At 30.8% G+C, this 23,367-nt stretch overlaps 1 protein-coding gene across 3 annotated transcripts in view; it reads left to right on the top strand.

Moving 5' to 3' along the window:
• LOC149079002 (kinesin-like protein KIF13A) overlaps positions 1-23,367 on the top strand; it is a 144,217-nt gene that overhangs the window by 95,974 nt on the left and 24,876 nt on the right. For 2 of the 3 annotated variants that reach the window (XM_089241254.1, XM_089241252.1), the window contains exons 13-32: positions 1,190-1,326; positions 1,619-1,731; positions 2,860-3,015; positions 3,460-3,652; positions 7,104-7,151; positions 9,594-9,756; positions 10,675-10,821; positions 11,296-11,442; positions 12,380-12,550; positions 12,646-12,819; positions 12,996-13,153; positions 14,374-14,506; positions 15,318-15,561; positions 15,727-15,853; positions 16,447-16,502; positions 16,631-16,758; positions 18,013-18,228; positions 18,927-18,980; positions 19,797-19,949; positions 22,205-22,282. In XM_089241254.1, the coding sequence (XP_089097380.1) occupies positions 1,190-1,326; positions 1,619-1,731; positions 2,860-3,015; positions 3,460-3,652; positions 7,104-7,151; positions 9,594-9,756; positions 10,675-10,821; positions 11,296-11,442; positions 12,380-12,550; positions 12,646-12,819; positions 12,996-13,153; positions 14,374-14,506; positions 15,318-15,561; positions 15,727-15,853; positions 16,447-16,502; positions 16,631-16,758; positions 18,013-18,228; positions 18,927-18,980; positions 19,797-19,949; positions 22,205-22,282 (2,796 nt within the window). The remainder of the gene's footprint in view (positions 1-1,189; positions 1,327-1,618; positions 1,732-2,859; positions 3,016-3,459; positions 3,653-7,103; positions 7,152-9,593; positions 9,757-10,674; positions 10,822-11,295; positions 11,443-12,379; positions 12,551-12,645; positions 12,820-12,995; positions 13,154-14,373; positions 14,507-15,317; positions 15,562-15,726; positions 15,854-16,446; positions 16,503-16,630; positions 16,759-18,012; positions 18,229-18,926; positions 18,981-19,796; positions 19,950-22,204; positions 22,283-23,367) is intronic. The other variant, XM_089241253.1, reaches the window with a different exon arrangement.

Genomic DNA, 23,367 nt, shown 5'->3' with positions numbered 1-23,367 from the left:
TTAAAATTCATGAATAGATTTTTATTTTTTAATCAAATCAATCAAAAACTTATATAAGTGTTAAGAAAGGACATTTATTGGTATGAAAGATCTAGTTGGAATATTTTTGATATGGTTAATATCTATATGTATTAAATACTTACACGAGAAATAAAAATTGCAAAAACAAAACAAAACTGAAGACATTGGTAGTTAGACCAAAATGGTTGATGTTGAAATAGTTATAAACCATCTAACATCTACCTATCACATGGGTGAATGTATCATAAAAGAAAAATTATACACTGATACGCCAAACATTCACATTTCATACTGTACAGCACTACCCAGGCTCTATCAACAATTGTCAATTTTAGCTTTTGCCCCAGATGAGAGACTGGGCAGTGTTGGGTGCTTTATTATGTATATATTAATAACAAATGCATTACATACACGACAGTAAAACATTTAAAAAAAACAAATAGCAAAAATTCACAATAGCTATTATAATAAAGATTACAAATTGCAAAAATTTGCAATAGCATAAAGAGATAAATAAAAATAGCAAAAAATTCACAATAGCAATTAGAAAAGACAAATCAAATAAAAAATTTACAATATCAATTAGAAAAGACAAATCAAATAAAAAATTTACAATATCAATTAAAAAAAGACAAATCCAAATAACAAAAAACTCACAATAGCAATAAATTTAAAAAAAAATTACAAAAAGAGCTTTCTAATATCACTGCCACTTGAACAAAAGCCTTATTCAGTGCGGCTGTGTGCTTTTCAACCATGTGTCCACATTGCCAACTGGCCCAGGTACCCGCTACTGGAACTTTAGTATGGCACGGTTGGACCCTCAGTTCTCTGTTCTTTGCCGGCCAGACCAGGTTCCATTAGGTAGCAGGAAATTTATCAGGAATCATTCATTAGCCAAAACAAGATTTTTGGTAGGTCTCTATGGAAAATCATCCACAAAATGTCTTGGCTTATCCATCATGGTACTTGAGTTTTCAAAAATGCAATTTCAGACACTCATTGTTCCTAATCTGATGGGGTGTCTATATTAATAATTATTTCAAGAAACGTATCGTATTTTAAAAACTGACTATGAATATTTCTGTAAAACATTTGCTTTATTTTTTCATACCATTTTATCTTTATTTATTATGGTTTGGATTTATTATTTTCCTTTATTTTACAGGAAAGAACATTAATTGGACGATCTGATGCACCCTTAGAGCAAGATATCCAGCTAAGTGGTCTTGGAATACAACCAGAGCATTGTATAATTACAATGGAGGGGACAGATATTTACATTACCCCTTTAGAAGGTGCAAGGTATGTAAATTTTTTTTTATGGCTATAAGAAATTATGTTAGTATAATTTTATGACTTCAGCTATCAAATCCAAAAATTCGCAATAGCATAGAGATAAATAAAAATAGCAAAAAATTCACAATAGCAATTGGAAAAGACAAATCCAAATAGCAAAAAATTGAAAATTAATTTCCATCTTTCAAGACCTTATCATATCTATTTTCATAAAAAAAGGCATTCATTAATTATTTGGTGATTCTGGTTTTATTTGTCTGTTGAAACGTTTTATTCATGTTTATTTTCTTTACTGCAGGACATGTGTGAATGGGTCTGTGATAACATCAAAAACTCAGCTAAGACATGGTGATCGTGTTTTGTGGGGCAACAACCATTTTTTCAGAGTCAATTGTCCAAAAATTACTTCAAGTAAATATTATTGTGCTAAATAATTATAATTTTTTATGAACATGGAAATATATTTCAAACACTAAAAAAAATATCTTTGGGAGGGGAAAGTGCAGAAAATTATGCTAATTATCGTTTGATTTTATTATTTATTTATTCAATATTGATTGGCCGAGGCCTATACAAGGGAATACGGTGATGAAGTTAGACAGAGATGATTGATGTCACAAAAAAAAATCTGAAATTGTTTCACAATCAATAATTTTTGGGGGGAGGTTGGTCCAGTCAGTTATTGTTCGAGGAAAGAAACTAAATTTGAAACAATCTGTGGATGATGGTTAATTCTTTTTGAAAAGTATGAAGCCAGAGTTAGAAGGTTCGAGGCGTTGATATGAAAATGACCGTGGAGAATTTTGAAAAATGGCCAAATTGTGTTTCTAAATTTACTTCTACTTAATTAAAAACCAACAATCTCTCTCAAGTGATCAAATTGTTTAACTAGATGGACAAATCCAGTATCTGTATGTTTATGATACATATATAGTATATATATATATATGCAGAATCAGTTAATGTGGAATGATTAAATGGATACACATATAATGGTAAAACAGTGGATAAAATGTGTTTAAAAAGATGGGTATTTCGATATAGATGAATGGGGCCGTAGACTTAAACTTTGATGTAGGCATGTACTGTGTAGTTTAGAAGAGTGATGGCCAAACTTTTCATCCTGTGGACCAGGTATGCTGTGTTCTGAGACCAATAGCTACTACACCAAACACTGTAATTTTGGTCATTCTAATATTTTATATTTCTTGTTTTCTTTCTTATTTTCAATGAGACCCACTTGAACATTTGAAATCAAGAATTACCTTTGACGGGCCATATCTGGCCCACGGGACATAATTTGCCCATCACTAATTTAGACCATAGTAGCTTCATATATTCAAAGTTGATTAACATGATAGAAAATATTTAAGTTTATCAGTGAAAATGAGTTACCAATGAGTAAATTCTTTCTTTCCTATTTTAATCTGAAAATTTTGTCTTTTTTTTTCTTCAGTTTCCGAATGGATTCATCTTGATGGAAAAATGCTGTATATGCATTTGATTTGTTCTAAAATTTTTTATTCCTTCTTTCTTAAGCTCCTGGGACACCTAGCACTAACAATGGTGAACATTGTGATAGGCCAATCGATTATGAATTTGCTCGAGAAGAGCTTATGATGAAGGAGTTGAGCAATGATCCAATTCAGTCAGCCATGAAATCGTTAGAGCGACAACACGAAGAAGATAAGCACAGTAAGTAACAGAATAAATTGTATTTATTAATAATATATTCATTTTTTAGTTAGTTTTTTTTTAAATTGAAGCATTATTAGTTAAGAGAGGAGTATAATTTTTCCAAGCGAAAGTTGCTATTGATTTAATGGGTTTTCTTGATGGTATAATACAATGACGGAGGCTTGTTCCCCCCCCCCCCCAAAGCGTTACCTTGTACAACCTTAACCAAAAACGTTAATGTTTTGTTTCCCAATTTGCATTGTTTTTTACACATGTGCATGTAATCACTGAAAAAAAAAATTCTTACAAAATGTATTGAAAAATAGGAAAAAAATAAGCTAGTAATATATATATTGGCCTCTATTTCTTTGCATGTCAGTTTTTCCACAATAGAATATCAGAAATATTGAAATCATTTCTATTCTTAAATAAATATTTTAATGTGGTTTTTTACCTCTTTAGATGCCTTAGAGAAACAGCGGCAGATGTATGAAAGGCAGCTCCAAATGCTTCGTAACCAGATGTCCCCTGGCACACCTTATGCTCCATATTCTATGGGCGCATTTGATCCTTTAGGTTTAGGTGGTAAAATGACTCCTTCAGGTATCACAAGCCCGAGTGTTCAGTCAAAAATGGAACGTTGGGCCAGAGAGAGGTATTTTCACGATCCTTTTAAATAAATTTTTGTTTATTTTAAAAAATTTTGATATTTGTTATTTAATTTGATTCCTATATTTACATTGAATTTTTAGTTTTACATTAGTGATTAAAATTGCGAATTTAAGGAGATGCCATAATTACTTTTTAATGCAAAGATAGAAACATTGTTTCAGTGATAGCATATTAAAGAAACTTTCAGCCTAACAATGGCATTCTGGTACCATTTTTTTATCAATTCTGAAACCAATATATTTTTTAATGAACTATGAATTTCATTTTGGGAAAGCTAAGCTTGAAAGTCAGAACTACACAGTTTCTCCTGCATCCAAGATAAATCTTAAGTAAACAAAAGCTTCAAAATATTAATTAGAAAAATTGAAAAACAGTTCACAAGTTTTGGAATACACCTCGATTCCCCTTTTCTAGTTCTTCATTTGCATGAAATACAATAATATATAATTCTTACTGATATACTAATTTTCTTGCTGCTGTTTTCTATATGCACTTTTGAATCACACAAGTTATTTTGTGTTGTGTAATTTAAGTTTTCAATTTTCTTGAGCCATTATTTCATTCAATAGCTTCTGTATTACTAATGATTTTATTTTCATTTTATTTATTTACTTTTTTTTTGCATTTTATTTAATAATTTAAATTTATTTTCAAGTTAGATTCCAGCTGATATCTGGAAAAGCCGACAGGGTTTGAAAGCGTATTGGTTTTGATTTTGATTGTTGTGTGATGTAATAAATAATAGTATTGTTAACATGGGAGTTAGGATATCTAACTTAAATAAATTATCTTGTCTACACAAATCATTCATAATTTAAGAATCCCTAAAAGATACCCTCCAACATGTTATGTGAAGTAGGAATTCATAATTTCAGATATTTCAAACGATTTTTGTTGATTATATCCTTATATATTTTAGAGTCCAAAGGAAAGCCTGTAGCCTTTTATCTGTACTCTTTGCTGCTAAAAGAAAGATGGAGAAATCCCCCAACTATGAACATTCTGTGCAATAAACTGGCCATGCCTTATCTGTTGGAGACATTTCAATTCAAACAGCATTTCTAGAGGCAAAATGAGAAATTTAGAAAATCATTTAATTACTATGAAATTGTGGGGGGGGGGGGGGGGATAAAAAAATTTGTCTATGAGATGAAGTTGCAGAACATTATCAAATTTGGTGGAATTATTGCTGAGAAATAGGGACAGGCATATGAATCAGGGAAAATATGAAGTAGAACAATAAGTTAACTGTCGTAATCTGTTGTTGATATTGCTCTATCATATTTGCATGATATTCAGTTTCAATCACTGACTTCATCATGCAACTGAACTGAAGCATAGTTAAAATGAAAGTTAAACTGATATTTAACTGGTTATTATTATTACGAGGTTCCCCCTTCTTTCTTGTTGCCAATTCTTCATAATTCATTCGATAATACTCTACAACTTTTTAATATTGTCATTTTTCTTCCTACCTTACTTTGGGGCCTCAAGTTAGATTCACTAACTTAGTAGTTTTGCTGCTAAGGGTTCTGCCATTGCTTTCAATAGATGGAGCATGTCCACTTCGTTTGATAGACTCAACATTTATTGTCAAGAACATATCCTTCAGCTGTGAAGGTGGTGGTTATGAACTTTCCTTTAGACCCTGTATAAGACTATATATTTAAAAAAATGTTTTCTCTTCCAGGCTTAGAGACTTTTTCTAACTTCCATATGATGTTTATATAATTTGATATGAAAGCTGAAGTATTTATAATTATTAAAATTCTGTGGATGGTATTACTATAATCAATAGAAATAACTTTACTACTACCGAAATAATTTTTTTGATGCCTCTCTCTCCGATCAAATTTATGCGCAAGTCACATTAGGTATTGATTGAGTTGAATTTAAAATCTCAATTCAATTCTTCTTAAATTTTGAAATTTGATTGAGAAGAAAAGGGAGAGAGAATTTTCAAATTAAGAAAACAATTGCCATGTTTTTCATAAATTAAATAGTTTTGTGGTTCATATTAGTGAATTTAGTTGTAGATCTAGTTAATAGTGGCAGTAAATAACTACATCATTGAAAACAAGATAGTGCATTCAGAGTGCTGTGTCTTATTTTGTTACTTTTTTCCCGTCAGAGTGATTTCTTAGGACTTTGCATGTTTTATTATGTGAGATCTTTCTGTCTTCTATTTTTCTATATTTAACATGTACTTTCTTTTCTTATTATGATTTTTTCCCCTCTTAAAATTTACATGTTTATTTGTGAGGTTTCAGAAGTTTGTCTAATTAAAAGAAAAAGTAGCTCCATGGGCCAATACGAAAAATACAGAAATAATATAATCGTAGTTTGCATTTCAGAATGGCATGATTTCAATATTTACATGTACATTTATATCCTTCGTATAATAAAGTCTGGATGAATTTTCTGATGAATTAGGAACTGAAGCTTGGCATTTTTTTATGATAGACATCAAGCTAACCAAATGAGAATATTTCATGAACCCACCCCCCCCCCACTCTTTTTTATTGTCATCGATTATATTTTCTTGTGTATATGAAACAAAATAATTCTTGCTTGCACTACCTATTCAAAGAAATTTGCTCATGAAGTATTTTTCAGTCTCAGGATTTATTGATTGTAGTTGAATTATTGTTAGATATTAATTGATACACCATTGAGAGAGAGAAGAATATTGTAATTTTTCACATTAACAAGTATCATCCGCCCCAATTAGTCACCCCTTCCCATTTTAAGTGAACTTCCCTCCCATAAGATCATTTTTTTGCTGATTTTTATTTATGGTCCAGTTCAGTATATCCATTATTTTCAACTTTGGGAAGCATTCAATTGTAAATCATATATCATCAAAAAATTTCAAATTTCAAGGTGGGATAGAAAATATTGTGTCAATTCAACAAATTTAGAGTACATATTTTTTATGTGGAAGTTATTATACATTTTCATTTATATGCATAGCTATAATAATTTTCACAGACGTGGTCCTGCTCCTTAACTGGAGCAATAGCTTAAATTGACAATAGCTGATAGATCCTGGATTGTATACAGTTAAAAAGTAAAAAAAGAAGTAAAGATTCAGAGTATATATAGTAAGGAACATACCATTTACCAGGCTCCATTTGAAGATTCATATCTTTAATTCATTAATTTTGGTGAAGAGAACTGTTTGCATTGAATAAATACATTAGTGTAATAGCTTCTGAAGCCTCATTTTTTTCTTCTCCCAGTTCTTTTTATTGCTTTTGTTAACTCTTCAGTTGCTTGACTAAAGCCTTTTTCTTCCACATGAAAAACTTTATATTAATATTTTATCCTTTTTGATTTCAATTTTTCTTTTGTTTTTAATCTTATGTTAACCTACTTGACTAACATGCACTGTTAGGTTGCTCTGAAATGCACGCTTATTTATTCCTTTGAAGGTGGAGCATGTTGCCTGCCATGCTTTTACCCACTCCTGACCCAGAAAGGTGAGAAATCCTTGTGGACTGTTTATAGATTACTTGTAGAAATCCCACTTAAACAAAGTAGTGAAACTTAGTGACTAACTAGCTCTAACCATAGTAGTGATCCATATTCTGGCAGTAGAAAAGGGGGTGTTAAAAGCACTAAATGTTTTTAGTTTTTTCCTAATAAAAATGTTCTAGCAAACTAAACTTATTGAAAATCCATAAAAGGAATTTTCAAATTGTGATTTGGCACCTTATGATTTAATTCACAAAAACAAAATTATAAATCAATAATGAGGTCATTCACTGAGTATGCTGTCTCCTGATGTCAAAGAGTACATGTGCAGGGAAGTTACTCATTGATTGATTTTTTTTTTATTTACACAATTTAGTACTTTTAACTCTCTTTCTGCATTTTATTATTCATGTTCTTGTGTGTATATTTGTGAATTTTAGTCCCCAATAAGAAAAATGTAAAAATCATAATTTTGTCTGTGTGGGAATGCGTGTGTGTGTGTATTCAAACTTGCATATTTTTGCAGTTTATATCTGATAAAGAAAGTTAAAAATATATTTCTTGCTATGAAGATCATAATCCAGAATAGTTAAATTGTGTTTCATTCTAAATCATATCATAAGCAGAGATAGACTTGAACTTCTGGGGGAGGGGATGGTGATGATTGCTGGGGGCATGATGATGTCAATTCATATATACATTAGATCAGTCGGCTGCACATTTGACGCTGCCCCCCCCCCTTCCGTATCTCCACCCATGACTCGTACAGTGTCCCACAATCTATTGATGGTTTTCAAAATGGGATAGGAAAAAAACGGTGACATATATTCAAGTAATTCGTGCGGAATATAAATGCGGAATGTCTGGAATTTCAGATACATCGTTCATGTTACAAGAGGATGTATAGTTATTAAAAATAAAAAAATAAATGTTTTATATACACCCTGTGCCCAAAACCTCAGTAGGACAATTGTCATCATCTGATGCCATCAAAAAAAATTTCACGTTTTATAAGTGCATTATTCACAGAGATATTTAAATTCAAAAATTGGAGATCACTGAGCAAGAACAGCAAAAAACTAACGGACAACACTTCTTTCTCAACTTTTTGCTAATTTTTGAATTCAGATTTCTCTTTGATTATTGCAATTAGAAATGTGGATTTTTTTTTTTTTTCTTTTTGACATTAGGGGAAATGAAGCAAGTTTCTAATTGGGTTTCTAAGCACAGGTTGTCCATATAAAAAGTTAATTTTTTTTGTTTTAATAACTATATATCCCACATGATGACATGGGATGAATGACATATTTGAAACTCCTGACTTTGCATATTTATATTCCACAAGAATGACTAATATCTGTCATGGTTTTCAAAATGGGATAGCAAGAAAACAATCAGTCGATTGTAGGGCACTCTGTATCACGTCAGGATTGAGGGAGTAAGTAGAGGTAGTTTTACTTTGAAAAAGAATTAATCCATCTTAGAAAATGTTTATGTATTCAAATATTACACACAATATTAGAAAAAAATAAGTTCAGTTTTAATCAATACATCATTTGCTTAAAAGAAATCATGTCCCTATCCAAGAGAGAAATGTGCCATTATATGAAAGTACTATCTGAATTATACATATATGATAAACAAATAATATGAATAAAGAACTATGGTTGTGTTTCCTGTCATTTATGACTTCTGCATATAGATTGTCTTATTTTTCTCCTCTCTCAAAAAAGAAATATCTGATTGAAAAAAATTATTACGAAAATAATATAAAATATTATGTTGATTACTTCTATCATTTTGATTGCTCACCCATATTTATATCATAGACAAATTGGAAAATCTGGCTTATTGCAAAGAGCCTGGACATTTTGCAATGCGCTCAGCTAATTGAAAAATTATCTACTGCTTTCTAATTACCCTAATAAGTTTTAGGCTAATTGTAATGAACTCATGCTTCTTCAGGCTAATTAGAAAATTTGCAATCATTTGCTCAAACAGCTTGGTTTCATCCAGGCTTATTGCAATAAGCCATTTAAATTAGCCCTACAACATTTATATAAATTATAAACTTCCAGATATTGTAAATGGTCATATCTCTACAACTTTTAAAAGAATGAATTAAAATTTAAATTAGAGTATCTACTTAGAAAGCAGGTATTAATTGGTACATTTTTATAGATTCCTCAAAATATTTTCGTGCAAAGCAGGATGTGAGATTAACTGAGTTTCACCATCTTTTGTGGAAAAATAAATGCATTTATTTCTCTGTGTGTGTGTATATGTGTGCTTGTGTATTTTTAAATGTTTGATTTCATTAAAGTTATTTCGATTTTCAATGTTTCCCTCCCCTTCCCCATTTCAACTCTGTTTTCAATGGTATTAGTTATGTTTTCCACAACTTTCTTTTTCTAATAAGAAATTTTCAATAATGTGAATTCATTTAGAGATGAGTTATTCAAGAAGAGCTTAGCTAAGCTAAGAGAAGATATTGTGAAGGCTAACTCCTTGGTAAGGGAAGCAAATTTCTTAGCTGAAGAGATGGGAAAACAAACTGAATTTAAAGTTACGCTGCAGATTCCAGCTGCCAATTTAAGTCCTAATAGAAAGGTATTATTTATATAAGTCAATAAATGATTTTTTTTCGTCATTCATAGAGCAAGAAGTCTTTCTGGTAAATGTCCATTAAAAAAAAATACTTTGTCACAATATATTAGTAGATAATGAACTTTATATCCCAACTGCATTATTCATTATTCAATATTTATTTTTTTGCCTGCTAAAAACCATAGTAACAGTAATAGAATACTATGTGCTGAATTCTTTTTTAATGTTCTCAAAATGTTTTATGGTAGGATTAACTTCATTATCTTTTTTGTCCTGCTCTGTCATTCTGTTAATGGTGTATGCAATGTAAGTTACTATTTACATGTCATGTACATGTATTGTTCTTGACAGTTTTTAAAACTGGATAAATAATTTAATGAGATTAAGTGATTACCTTTGATTACATGAAATATATATATATATGGACATTATACAATGTAAAAATATTGTACAAATTCATATGCAAAACGAATTCTACAAATTCGTATAAAACATCAAATCCATGGCCATAACAAGTAAATTGTTTAACGAGGTGGCTGATAGAAACATAAGTAACTGTGGATATTATAAGCAATCCAAGATATAAAAAATCATGAAGATATAAATATCCAAAAAATGCAATATTCTCAAAGTTTTCGAGTGCTTCATATATCATGTTCACTTTCAAATTGAATCATCATTTTTAACAAAAAAATTAAAAAAAAAACTTGTTTAGTAGATATGGCTTGTAGCTAAGCTTGCCGTGGCTGTGGAAAGAGTTCTCATACAAAAGACAAGATTTTTTTTAATTGATTAAATTTTTTTCCTAAGAAAATACTCAGTTTTATTCACTTATTTATCTACAGAGAAAATTTTATTCATAATGGCACATTTTTTTTTATAAACTATGATACATATATATAATATGTATATATATTTCAGCGTGGTGCTTTTGTTAGTGAACCAGCAATATTGGTTAAGCGGAAGTCAAAAGGCAGTCAAGTTTGGTCCATGGAAAAACTTGAAAATAAATTGATTGATATGCGAGACATGTATGATGAAATGAAAGAAAAGGGTGGAAGTGTGCAGGTAAAAATCATCTGCAATGTTCATTGTTGTGATCTATGGTTTTTTTTTTTTTTTTTTTTGCTAAAGCAGGGGTTTTTTGTCAAAGTAAACTTATCCAAATTTTGACTTTTTTTTTTGATCTGGGCCTACCTTTTCGGTTTTTTCTTCCCACTAATTCACAAAAGGCTCCAAAACATGCCCATACTCCCTTTCTGTGCCATCTTTAGACATCAAAGAGTTAACCAGGAATTCTTGGAAAGATTTCAGTAGGTCTGTCAGTCTGGACGAAAAAATTCATATTTATATCCCATTTTCCAAATATTATTCTATTAGTGTGAAAAGTGGTTCATGGAACACGAGATTAAGAACCCATGTGTTTAAGTAATATTTCTTTCTGAACTATTATAGCTGCCAGCTCACTGATGTATGTATGTGTGTGTTTGCAGATCCATTGTTTGATTTTATTTATTTGAACATTTTTTGCTTTGTTTTTAGACTGAGAACAGTGGAAAAGCCATAGATCCATTTTATGAATCTCAGGAAAACCACAACTTGATTGGTGTTGCCAATATTTTTCTTGAAGTCTTGTATCATGATGTTAAGCTAGATTATCATGTGCCAATAATCAATCAACAAGGAGAAGTAGGTTATTTCTTGAAATTTGTTGGTATGCCAAAATGTGTACTTTGTTTTTATGTACTAATGGAGTAAATAATAAATTAATTGTTTAGTTGATATCAAATTTTTCATGATGTATTTCTTTTTAAAATTCTAACAAGAGTGCTTTGAAATTCTAATGTTATATCTCATTGTGCAGTAAAAACTTGAAGTTTTATATAACCCACTTATTTATCTGAAATTGTCATATATAATTAATTAGCTTTTAAAATTAGTATTTATAAATTTTAATAATGACTGGTGTCTGAAAGAAAGCTAATTTTACACTTTTTGGTGTTTTATAATGCATTCACATCAATGTTACGTTTAATTTCCATATATTAATAACAAATTTTATGTGCTTGAAAATGTTTGTTTTTTTTCCAATAGTATATTTAAGTCATAGGGTTTCATTTGTTTTTCATGTCATGAAAAAAGTAATTTTCATGAACATGGTAGATTAAAAATAATTTTTGACTTGCTTGTTGTTTTGGCTGAATTGACAAAATTGAGAATTTAAAAACAATATATTTTTTTCCAATTAGTTTTTGGGATACATCATCAATAGATGCTGTAAACCAAAAAAAAAAAAATAGTAAAAATACCCAAATGATGGTTGAAAAAATAAATTTTCATTCATTGCATTTTACGTACATGTTCTGCAATTTTTTTTAAAATTAGTGTAAAATATACTATAATTTATTCAAATGATCTTTTTATGTCTTTTTTTGTTTTGACTTTGTTTTGACAACTTTTGACTTTTTTTTGTGACTTCTGCATAACAATATTCGAGGGACTGGAAAAAAGGATTGTATAGATTGAATATAATAACACTACAAGAAGAACAACAGGACTAGAGAGTAACATTTTAAAACAAGCTATATATATATATATATATATATATTTTTTTTTTTTTTATCAGGTTGCTGGAAGATTGCATGTAGAAATAGGAAGAGTAGCTGGTGTCATTCCAGATAGGTTGAATGAATCAATAACTGACAATATCTGTGATCCAGATTCTCTCAAAGGATCCATGAATGATATTTCACAAGAATGTGATGATATTGTAATTGGTAGAAAAATAACTGTGAGAGTAAGTATTCTGTTTGTAAAATGCCAACCTTCCTAACTTATATCTTTTTCTTATTTTTTTCTTATAAACAGTAACAAATACTTCTTGTTTAACAGGTGGTCATAAAGGCAGCTACTGGCCTGCCTCCATCTCTTTCAAATTTTGTGTTTTGTCAGTATAACTTTTGGGGATACTCCGACCCAATTGTTGTACCACCAGTAGTGAACCCAGAGTATCCATCTGGAAAACGCAACAAGAATAACATCACATTCAGATTTGAACATGCCAAGGTGTGTTATCTTTTTGACTGGATTGTATAAAGTATTTAGGAAATGTTTGTGAAAATAATATGTGCTATTATAAATTTTGTTTCTTGTCGCTTGTATTATCACTGCAAAATTTTCTTTATCACTTTCAAACGCCAAAATTTGAATGACATGCAATTTTTTCAATTTTTACCATGTAGGAACTCACAATTAATGTTACTGAAGAATTTTTAGAGCATTGTTCTGAAGGCGCCTTGTCTATCGAAGTGTGGGGTCATCGAAGTGCTGGCTTTAGCACTGTTAATCCTGCGTGGGAGGTAGACCCACAGCTTCAAAGATCTAGGTCTCTGGCTGATAGGTGAGTAAAAAATTCCTTATACCTTCCAAATCATTTGTTTTAATTGTTCTATGTCAAGTATTTATAGAAAGCATAATTGATGTGTAAACAAATTTAAAATTTAATAAAATTTTTCATTAAATAAGAGCAGCATCTTAAATTTGGCTTTACTTCAACAAGTACATTTCACATATCTTCCCCCACCCCCCATGCTAGAAGCGCAAATTTGCAATGTCATTAGAAAAAAGAAAAGAACATGGGCAATGACGTTTGAATGTTTACTCCACCTCTGTTTCTTCTATGGAAGAACTTCTTCCTAAAATGTTTTGTAACATGTACAATATCTTCCTAAAATGTTTTGTAACATGTACAATATCTTCCTAAAATGTTTTGTAACATGTACAATATCTTCCTAAAATGTTTTGTAACATGTACAATATCTTCCTAAAATGTTTTGTAACATGTACAATATCTTCCTAAAATGTTTTGTAACATGTACAATATCTTCCTAAAATGTTTTGTAACATGTACAATATCTTCCTAAAATGTTTTGTAACATGTACAATATCTTCCTAAAATGTTTTGTAACATGTACAATATCTTCCTAAAATGTTTTGTAACATGTTTCGATGGGCATATACATTTGCTTTTCAGGCAAAACTTATAGCAAACTGATAGCTACGTAAAGTATCCAACCAGCTGATAAAAAAAAGTGAAAATTTACACATTTGTGCTTCTAGCATGAGAGTGACAATATGTTTTTCTTAGTTTTGAATTTGTCTTCATAAAATCATTCAGGAGAACATAAACTTGAAGATACTGAAACAAATTTTTCTGAATCACATATCATGGTTTGACAAATCCCTGGCACTAGGTTGCCATGGCAAGTAGAAAATAGGTATTGGCATCTAAAATTTTCTACAAGTAATTGGTAAATTAGTGTCTAAAGATAAACTCAATTTTTTTTTTTTCAAAATTTATTTCCAACTTTTAAAGGGATAATTGAGCCTTAAAAAAAGTTAAAAAAAAAAATTATTTGAGACCATTTTTCTTGAGGGAAAAAAAAATGTTTTTTCTCCTTGAAAATGTGGCTAGCACCTCTATTTTTTTTTTTATTTGTCAAGCCCTATCATATATTTTGTTGTGTAATAGAAAAAGTTATCATTTGCTATCATTGTATTTTGTTTTGTATTCTAAATCTGTATAAATGTTACCAATTCTATGGCATTATTTGATCGCAGGTGGGTGGAACTCACAAGAAAAATTGAGCTGTGGATCGAAATACATGAGCTCAATGAGAATGGCGAGTATGCGCCAGTCGAAGTTATTCCGAGGCCTGACAGTTGGACTGGAGGAGTTTTTCAGCTTCGACAGGTTAGTTATGTGTTTTATTGAAAAAAATTGAAATATCTCTTACAGGAAAACTCTTTACGGCCTGTGCAGGCAAGTTCAGGGTCAATTTTTAAATTGTAATTATGATTTTTAGAATAGTTTTATATTGATAGAAGCTTATGTTGGTGAGTAATTAAAGCTTTATTGCTGATCAGTAAAATTGTTTTCTTTTTATAAATAAATAAGGTGGTCGGCTGAAGTTGGTTTTCTGTGGTTCCCAACTTCAAGGCACAAATGCGAGCCGATCTCCCTGTTAAAAAGTCTCGCCACAGAAAGCAGCAGTCCTACAATGATAAATCATTCAATCATAACACTTCACTCATAGTTAGAAAAACTGGTGGCAGATGGCAGTACTACACATAACAAGCATTACAGAGAAACAAAAAAACTTCACGTCAGGTTTCACTACACGTACCGCACATTCCCGCATGTACCGATTCGTTGGGGGTTCCGCGGGGGGGGGGGGCGTATGTGTGGTGTAGCAGTAGTAGGTAGGGCCTCCAAAAAAATGGCTCTGGGATCTGATGTTCTTAAGTCAGCCACCTCGTTGGGCAATTTGCCTGTTGTGGCGTTGTATTTTTATTTGTATTTGAATTGCATATAAAAAATGGCTCTGGGATCTGATGTTCTTAAGTCAGCCACCTCGTTGGGCAATTTGCCTGTTGTGGCGTTGTATTTTTATTTGTATTTGAATTGCATATAAAAAAAATCATGTGAATGCGATAAATACTAATCTCTCAAATTGCTAATGAGATAAAGTCAGGACTCCAGGTTCATTTCATCATCTCTTCAGGGTCAACAAAGAAGAGTGGTTGTCAAAGTCCAGCCTGTTCAGGATTCTGGGACCTTACCCATAATTTGTGAAGCTATCACCAGCATTGCAATCGGCTGCGTCTGTGCTCGCTCAAAACTACAAAAGCCATTAGACTCCTACCAGGAAGAGGATCTGACTCTTCTCAGAGAAAAATGGTCAGATGCTTTGAACAGGAGACGACAGTATCTCGATGACCAAATACAAAAAATATTTAATAAGCAAGGTAGGACCTCTTTTTCCAGTTTTATTTGTTTTTATGAAATGGAATCACAATGCTTATTTTACTAATATTTCACTGCATAATTTTTGCCTATCATGTTCTTGTTTTTATACCCTGGTGTGATTTATTACCAGTTTAATGATACTTATTTTGATAAATGCACTGCAGGCAAATCAGATCATGACCTAGAAAGGGAGCAGAGTCTTCTCGATCAGTGGGTGTCTCTGACTGAAGAACGTAATGCTGTTCTTGTTCCTGCTCCAGGATCTGGTATACCAGGAGCTCCTGCTGACTGGTAAGAAAATTAACTCTGAGGTTTAAATGAGGTGAAATTAACCCTTAATCTAGCACTGTAGGCTAGATTTCAAATAGACAGCAGACGTAATTCCGAACAAATTGCTTTGAAATGTTTTTTTTTTTTCCTCTCTACCTAGCACAGATAGATCATATTTAAACATTTTATCATGCAAAGCAATATATTACAACAAGAAAAATAATATAAAAATTAGAATTCACATGTTCATTTAAAAGATTATTAAATTTTCTGTGGTCTGATTATTTATCCAATTAACAAAACAGAATATGAAAGTTCAAACATCTTGATTTATGAAATTTTCCAATAGAACACTTTTTCTTTTGCAATATGTCTATAACATGCCATCTATACACAAATAATTTGAAATAATATATCATTCACCAAGAAAGTATGTTAATTTTTGTTTAATATTTCTCTATGTCGTTCATAAACAGCTATGTGGAGAAAAAATTTTCCATCTCCATTTGATATATATTTATTTACTTATGAAATTACAGTTACGTATTCTATATACTTTATGCGGAAATTGATTAGTGAGCAGATTATATTCATTTCATCTTCTGTATTTGTAGGGATCCTCCCCAGGGAATGGAACAACACATACCGGTTATATTTTTAGATCTAAACGGTAAGGTTCAAAAAGAACTTATTCTTGAATTATACCAATACAGACAAGTTTGTTTCCTTTATGAAATTTTTTTTTGAACTATGAGAATGGGTTTTTAAATTTAGTATGTAACTCATTTTTCAATGCAGCTGATGATATGAATGCTCCCGTGACTGGAGAGAACGGGATGAGAGTTGCTGGAGCTAATTCTATTCTTCCTAAGGAACATGGTAGCAAGCTTTTCACTCTTCCAATTGTGAAATATTTTGAAAAAGAGGTAAAAAAAGTTATGGTTTTTCATTATTTTTTCACTAAACATTTTAGGCATTCATATTTCATACGAAATCATATTTAGCTAGAAAAGTGAATTATATCCATCAATATTCATTAATAGTTTTAATTGCAACAACTTATTCACAAATGCTTGTGCTTTCCCTCCTTATTGTCATTTGTCTTTCTTGTGAATTTTATTAAGCTGTGAAATCATGAACTAATGACATTTTGTCTGTGCATGTGCAAAATGTCTTTGCTCAAGGAAAAAAAATTATTGTATTTTCCTCATTATAAATTGTGATGTCCAGATGTCAATTTAGAAAACTTTATTCAATGTACAGTAAAACCACACTTAACAGCGATCCTGCAGATGTGGTCACCCACCCCCCCCCCTTCTTTTACAGTCGAATAATAATTTTGGAGAGGAACCCTATTTACATAATGCATTTCAAATTCCTGCTTAAAGGTTCCCCCCCTCCTCAGATACGATCATGAGCACTATTTTCATCGTTCATCCCATTTGGGTTAGAATCCTGTACGAACACATTCTTTTTTTCAAATAGTCCTCATCCTGTTACTCCTGTAATAAAGTCATGGCGTAAAAATTTAATTTTTAGGTCTTTAGACTCATTTGAACCCATTTCTTATTCAATGTCATTATTTTCTGACTTTGAGGAATTTTAATGAAATTAATAAACAGTTTTCCTCTTCTCATTTTCATCTAGGTTAAAAAAAATTTTTACCCTATTATTATTCTTAATGTTTAATCAGTATTATTATAAACTCTCAAGAAATACTTGAACAGTGAATGAAACATTTAAAATTAAGTTCTATTTAATTGTTAATTTTTTATCACGATTTGAACAAAATTACTTGGCCAGTACAAAGCATCTGCATTTCCCTGAAAACTTTTTCCCAGGCTATTTTTCTGAGTGCGGCTTATTTACACGAAACTTGTTAATACTTGTTTTTTATGTTCCATTATAAGTTAATTTTCATATTTGTACAAAAGTATGCTCACTTAGTTTCACACACCATCTCTAACGTATGTTATTAAAAGTGGGTTCATTTCAAAATGAGTTATTTTAAAGACTTCAGTAGGAATCACTTCGTTTATGGTCACCTCTCTCTTATGGTTGAATTTTTTTGTCCCACTGATGTGTGCAAAAGAGGGTTTTTTTTACTATATCAGGAGTGCTCAACATGTGTTGCGTATTATTTTCAACTCTTGTTATAATTTTTCGTGTTTACATTTTAGGTATGTGCAGTAGCATCATGGGATTCATCAATACACGACTCTGTTTATCTCAATCGTGTGACACCTCAAAATGAACGAGTATACCTGATTCTCAAGGCATCAGTCAGACTTTCTCATCCAGCAACAATGGATTTAATACTGAGGAAGCGTCTGGGTATCAATGTCTATAAAAAGCAATCCATTGCTGATAGAATAAAGAAGAGGATTGTAAGAATGGTATGAAGGTTTTTTTTTATTCTATCCAAGTGATTCTTAATTAATGTGAATGCAATTTTTAATTATTATTATTCATTTACATGAGCGTCCTTCGAGCACATGCTTCGAAGCTTACAAGGAACCACCTTTGAGCTTTTGTGTGTGGTTTTTTAATAATGAAGATTTAGTGGTTATGGGATCTGAAATCTTCCAAGACAAAAAACAAATTATCAAAATACAAAAATATTTTTCTGTCTAATTGTAATTATCAGTATATGGATGATTGTATAAATAGTGCTTAAAAGCTTTTAGACAGATAAAATATTTATTACACACACACACAGTAATCTTTTTATAAAGAATAATTCTATGCATCAGATTACTGGAATATTTGAATTTTTGTTAATTTACTCTTCCTTCATAAAAAAATTTCATCTCTTTTAAGATTTCTTTGATTGAACGAAAGGATTTCATTACATTCAGACACGACTGTATTTCTATCTTTTGTTATTTAGTATTGAATTAGAAGCATCTTTAATTCAATGATAATTTTTTCCTAACCTTCTGAAAGTTGATAAAATAGCTATTTATTTTTTCTTCAGAAATTCTTCTTAAAACCTGTGAAGCAAGTAACAAAACCAGTCTGTAATATTAAACTCTTAAGGAGTTTTGTTTTTTTAAATATCTGCTTTTATTTATTGTTGTTTTTTTTTTTCTAGGATTATTTGACTGCATCTGGTGTTACCTATGAAATGGTTGCAAACATCCCAAAGGTGGGTTTTCTGTTTTGAATTGAAATTAACTCATTGCTATTATTTAGGCATATGATTAGTACTAAAAGTAATTTTTTAGGGAATTCAATTTTTACACAATTAACTCTTTCCTAGAACTCACCAGACATCCTCCCTTCCCTGCACCCATATAAAATTCCCTATTCTTTTTTAATGAAGCAGACTTTTTCTTTCAATTTTTAGCAGGACCAAAGTAAGGGGGGTATAGGGAGAATGTTCCATTGAGAAATAAACTTTATGAAATATCTATCGATAGTAAATTATAAGAGGCTTAAAAAAAGATATTTCTCTTTTCAAAAAGAAAGTGAAATATCTTTTCAATGTGTTAATAGTTTTGATTTTTTTTACAATGTAACTTCCTAGTTAATATTTTCACAATTTCTTCTGCGTGGAATATCATCATTATAGAAAGAAAAAATTTTGATAATCTATAAAAATGTTAAAGCAATATTAGAATTAAGAGCAGCAACTTAAAAGCAACTCATGGACAAATTTTATTTCAAATGATATTAGTATTAACATTTGTGATGAGTTTGATTTTTTTTTTTTTAATTTTCCTGACTAATAATGCTCTCCAATCTCAAGTACTTTACTAAATGACAGAATGAGAACAATATTCAAGAACCTATGTAATTATTTTTTATTATTGACATATATGTGCGTGTGTGGGCACTCTCACACACATTTTGGAAAATCAAAACTGTATTCATTACTTAATTTAATAGTTGATTTACAGAGATAAAGTTTCACTGTACCACAGATGTTTGATTCCTTCCACTTTTTCACATAAAATAATAGGCTTCTGAGGATCCAGAAGACAGGGAAAGCTTAGCACTCATGGCAGCATCAGGTGAAGATTGTGGTACAAATGATGGGGAGAGTTATATAGAAAAGTATTCCAAAGGTGTTTCTGCAGTGGAAACTATCCTGACATTGGACAGGCTTAGACAGGTCAATATGTATTTGAATTTTTCTCATGTATCTCCTGAACCTTTTTTCAACTTTTATCCTGCAAAATGCAAATTTTATCACATTATTGAAGTAAGTTTTCTTTCATTTAAGGTATCCGACCACCTTTCTTGTCACTTTTCTTTAAAATGGTTCTGGAGTGAACTTTAAATACATTTTTTGATAGAAAGTGTCTCGAAATGGTGAAAACAGTGACAAATTTTGGTCCATCTATATTATATTATTTTCTATGAAAAATTCGTTTTTATGTCAAATTTTAGGCAAAATTCATGTGATATTCGAAACACGATTGCAAACAATTTTATGTATGAAATGTTTTGGGATTTTCACAGTGCATTTAGCTAGTAATGTTGCAGGTTATGAACCAAAATTTAAAGGATTGCATGATATGCTCATAAGTTACACCAAAATATGTTTAAGTACGTGTGAATTTTTTGAAATTTCATCCTACATTTTGTCTATAAAATACTGTAATTCACAAAATATATGTGATAGGCCTTAGACTTTGGTTCATAACCTCAAAAATATATAGCAAAATATCACATTAAAATTTCGTAAGGATGCAATGGATCAATTTTTACAAATCATGTCACAAAGTGAAGTAAAATGTCAAAAATAACATTCTTCGTAACATGTAAAATATGTTTAAAGTCTTTATTCGCGTATTACTTGTATGTAAAAACGCAACACTAAAGTGAACGTAACTTTGATTCTAAGCATCATATAAACAAAACAAGGCCTGTTTTAGAATCACAACAAGTAGGGCTTTTATAAAAAAAAATGAAAATCTATATTTTCTTCCAAAATGATGTTTTCAACATAGTTGGATACCTTAAAGAGAAAAGTTTTTTATACATATTTTAAATATAAACTGAGACATTCATTCATAAACTGAGATCTTGCATTTTAAAATTTATTCGCAAGCTTATTCACAATGGATGGATAGGATGGACCACGGGTTATTAATGCACTGTTAATCAACTGCTTCGACAAAGGGACACCAGTATGGTTCAGTAAGGGACAGTACCAGGTTATGGTGTCGCATGGAGTTTTTCTCTGATGGGGTTGTCAATAAATGGAATAACTTACCTCTGGGGAGTCATGAATTTTAACACAGTTGTCATGCTTAGAAAGAAATACAATAAACATAATGTGATAAATCAAGATACTATTCATACTTAGATAAGACAACCATAATCTTTTTTATGGGCACAGTGTATTATATAGTATTAATTATTAGTTCCATCTTTCGTGATATATGATTTTACATTAGGTCACTGTATTCCGGTTATATTCGACATCCATATTTTTTATGGGCATCTTTTTTTCAGCCACCTCATTGGGCATTTTGCCGGTTGTGGCCCTTGTATTTACATTTCTGAACTATGAATGTCTAAAACAGTTCAATGGACCTTCAACTTGCACTATGTGGGTCTAATCTTTAATTTGAACTTAAGTGAATATTACTAACATTTATGATGTAAAATTAAATCATTTTCATCCAATTAAATTTTCGAACCTGCTTTTGTACTACCCACCTATCCCATTTTCATAGGCAATAGGTTGAGAAACATTTATTTAATTGATGGTGTATGTCAAGATAAAAATATGTACTGTCACAAAGCATATCATTGAGGAATCTCAAAAATTCTTGCTGTTGCTCTCTGCTAGTGCAAAAATTGTAATTGAAGCATAAAACAAAAAATAAACATTCATATGAGATGTTCAGCTGCGTAAAGTATTCTTAGTATCCGCTGATATTATTGGTATAATATTAATATTGACCACAGATTGGTACTATAAATTTGAATTCATTTATGTGCATAAATATAATTTCTAATGCCTAGGTAGCTGGAAACGGTCAAAAAAAAAAAAAATTAAGCAACTCAAAAGTAGTTTTCATGAAAAAAACTGAAAACTATGAAAAAAATGTAATGCACCATCAATAAAAATTTATGGTTGTCTTCATCATTATGGATAGCTTCTCGACATATCTTAATATGAATATTGTATTTAAATCTCTCATATTGCTGAAGGGAAAAAAACAATATAGGTATGGCTGTTTGAGGAGGGAGAAAAGAACTTGAAATTACCTGACCATGAAAACCTATTTTCCAAAAATATATTTTTTTTTATACAGGTTACATCCAATGTGGCACAGGTTATGTATTTTGCTTTCAATATTTCTCAATTATCAAGATTTTTTAATTATTAAATCTTCCTATATATTGTTATAGGAAGTTGCTGTGAAAGAGTTATTGGCATCCAGAGGTCGGCCACTTCGGAAGACTGCAAGTGTTCCAAACATAAGTCACGTAAGGACTGTTAACTGTATGGTTCCCCCCCCCCCTGTTTATTGAGAGAAAATTATTTAAATCAGTGTAATATTCAACAGCTTTGCTAGTATCTGGGTAGGTTCTTTAAATTTATCTTATTTGCTACTGTGAGGTCATAGTGATAGTCTTTGTGATGAGAATCTGCTTCCTCATTAGAGAGTCTCACCACAGAGAGCAACAGACTTACAATAGTACAAGTATTCAGTCATTACATTCCACTCATAGTTTTCAAAATAGATGGAATCACTAAAATTAATGCAGAATGGTAGATACACATTTCCAGCACAATTCATTCAGTGAATTGTCCATGGTTATAGGCTAGAGTTTTGCTCGGTTTGAAAGAAAGGAAAGATGGGAAATTATATCTGCATGCTGGAGCTAAAGGGCATTATGTTCATTTTTATCAATATTGGGGTGGCATTATTAATTTTCAGTACTTTTGTTTCACTACACATAGGTATAGGTGTAAGTCACACAAGTCCTACACTAAGTCCCATTTCAATAAATAACAGAAATTCACTTTCATAAAACAAGCAAGCTCCATAGAAAGCCATACTAAAAATATCTTCAAACAGCTTTCCTGTAAAATTTCCCTTTTGACATAGGTGCCCTTTGCCTCTGACATACAGATATAAATCAGTATAATATTCAGTGGTATCTGAATTGTTTCACTAAATTTATCTTTATGCAATCAGATGCCTCAAGTGATTAATGAATGTTTTCGATGTTTCTCACAATTTCTTTTTAATCTTGTATGAACATTGTTTAGTTGTATCCTTATATGGTCCCATCACTTTTAAACGATGGGCTTAATTTTAATTGGCTGCTCCAACCCACTTATTTTTTACTTCCAGTAGGGAAATGAAGAATGCTTTGTTCTCTTTATATGGAGTAACTATTTATTACGTAATTTATTGTGTCAACATTTCATTACCTCATAACTTTTGAATTAAATAAATATGTCGAAGAAATGATTTCCGAATTGTATGTGCTACAAAAGGCAGCTATGTTGAAATTGTTCAACTTCGTATAATAATTAAATTAATTATTGATATAATAATATT

This window comes from Pholcus phalangioides, unplaced genomic scaffold (assembly GCF_987345545.1).
Source record: "Pholcus phalangioides strain wild (caught in Gottingen) unplaced genomic scaffold, Ppha-v1.0 ptg000013l_1, whole genome shotgun sequence".
Classification (NCBI taxonomy): Eukaryota; Metazoa; Arthropoda; class Arachnida; order Araneae; family Pholcidae; genus Pholcus; species Pholcus phalangioides.
Note: the sequence above shows the minus strand (reverse complement) of the source record. Positions and strands in the feature narration are given on the sequence as shown.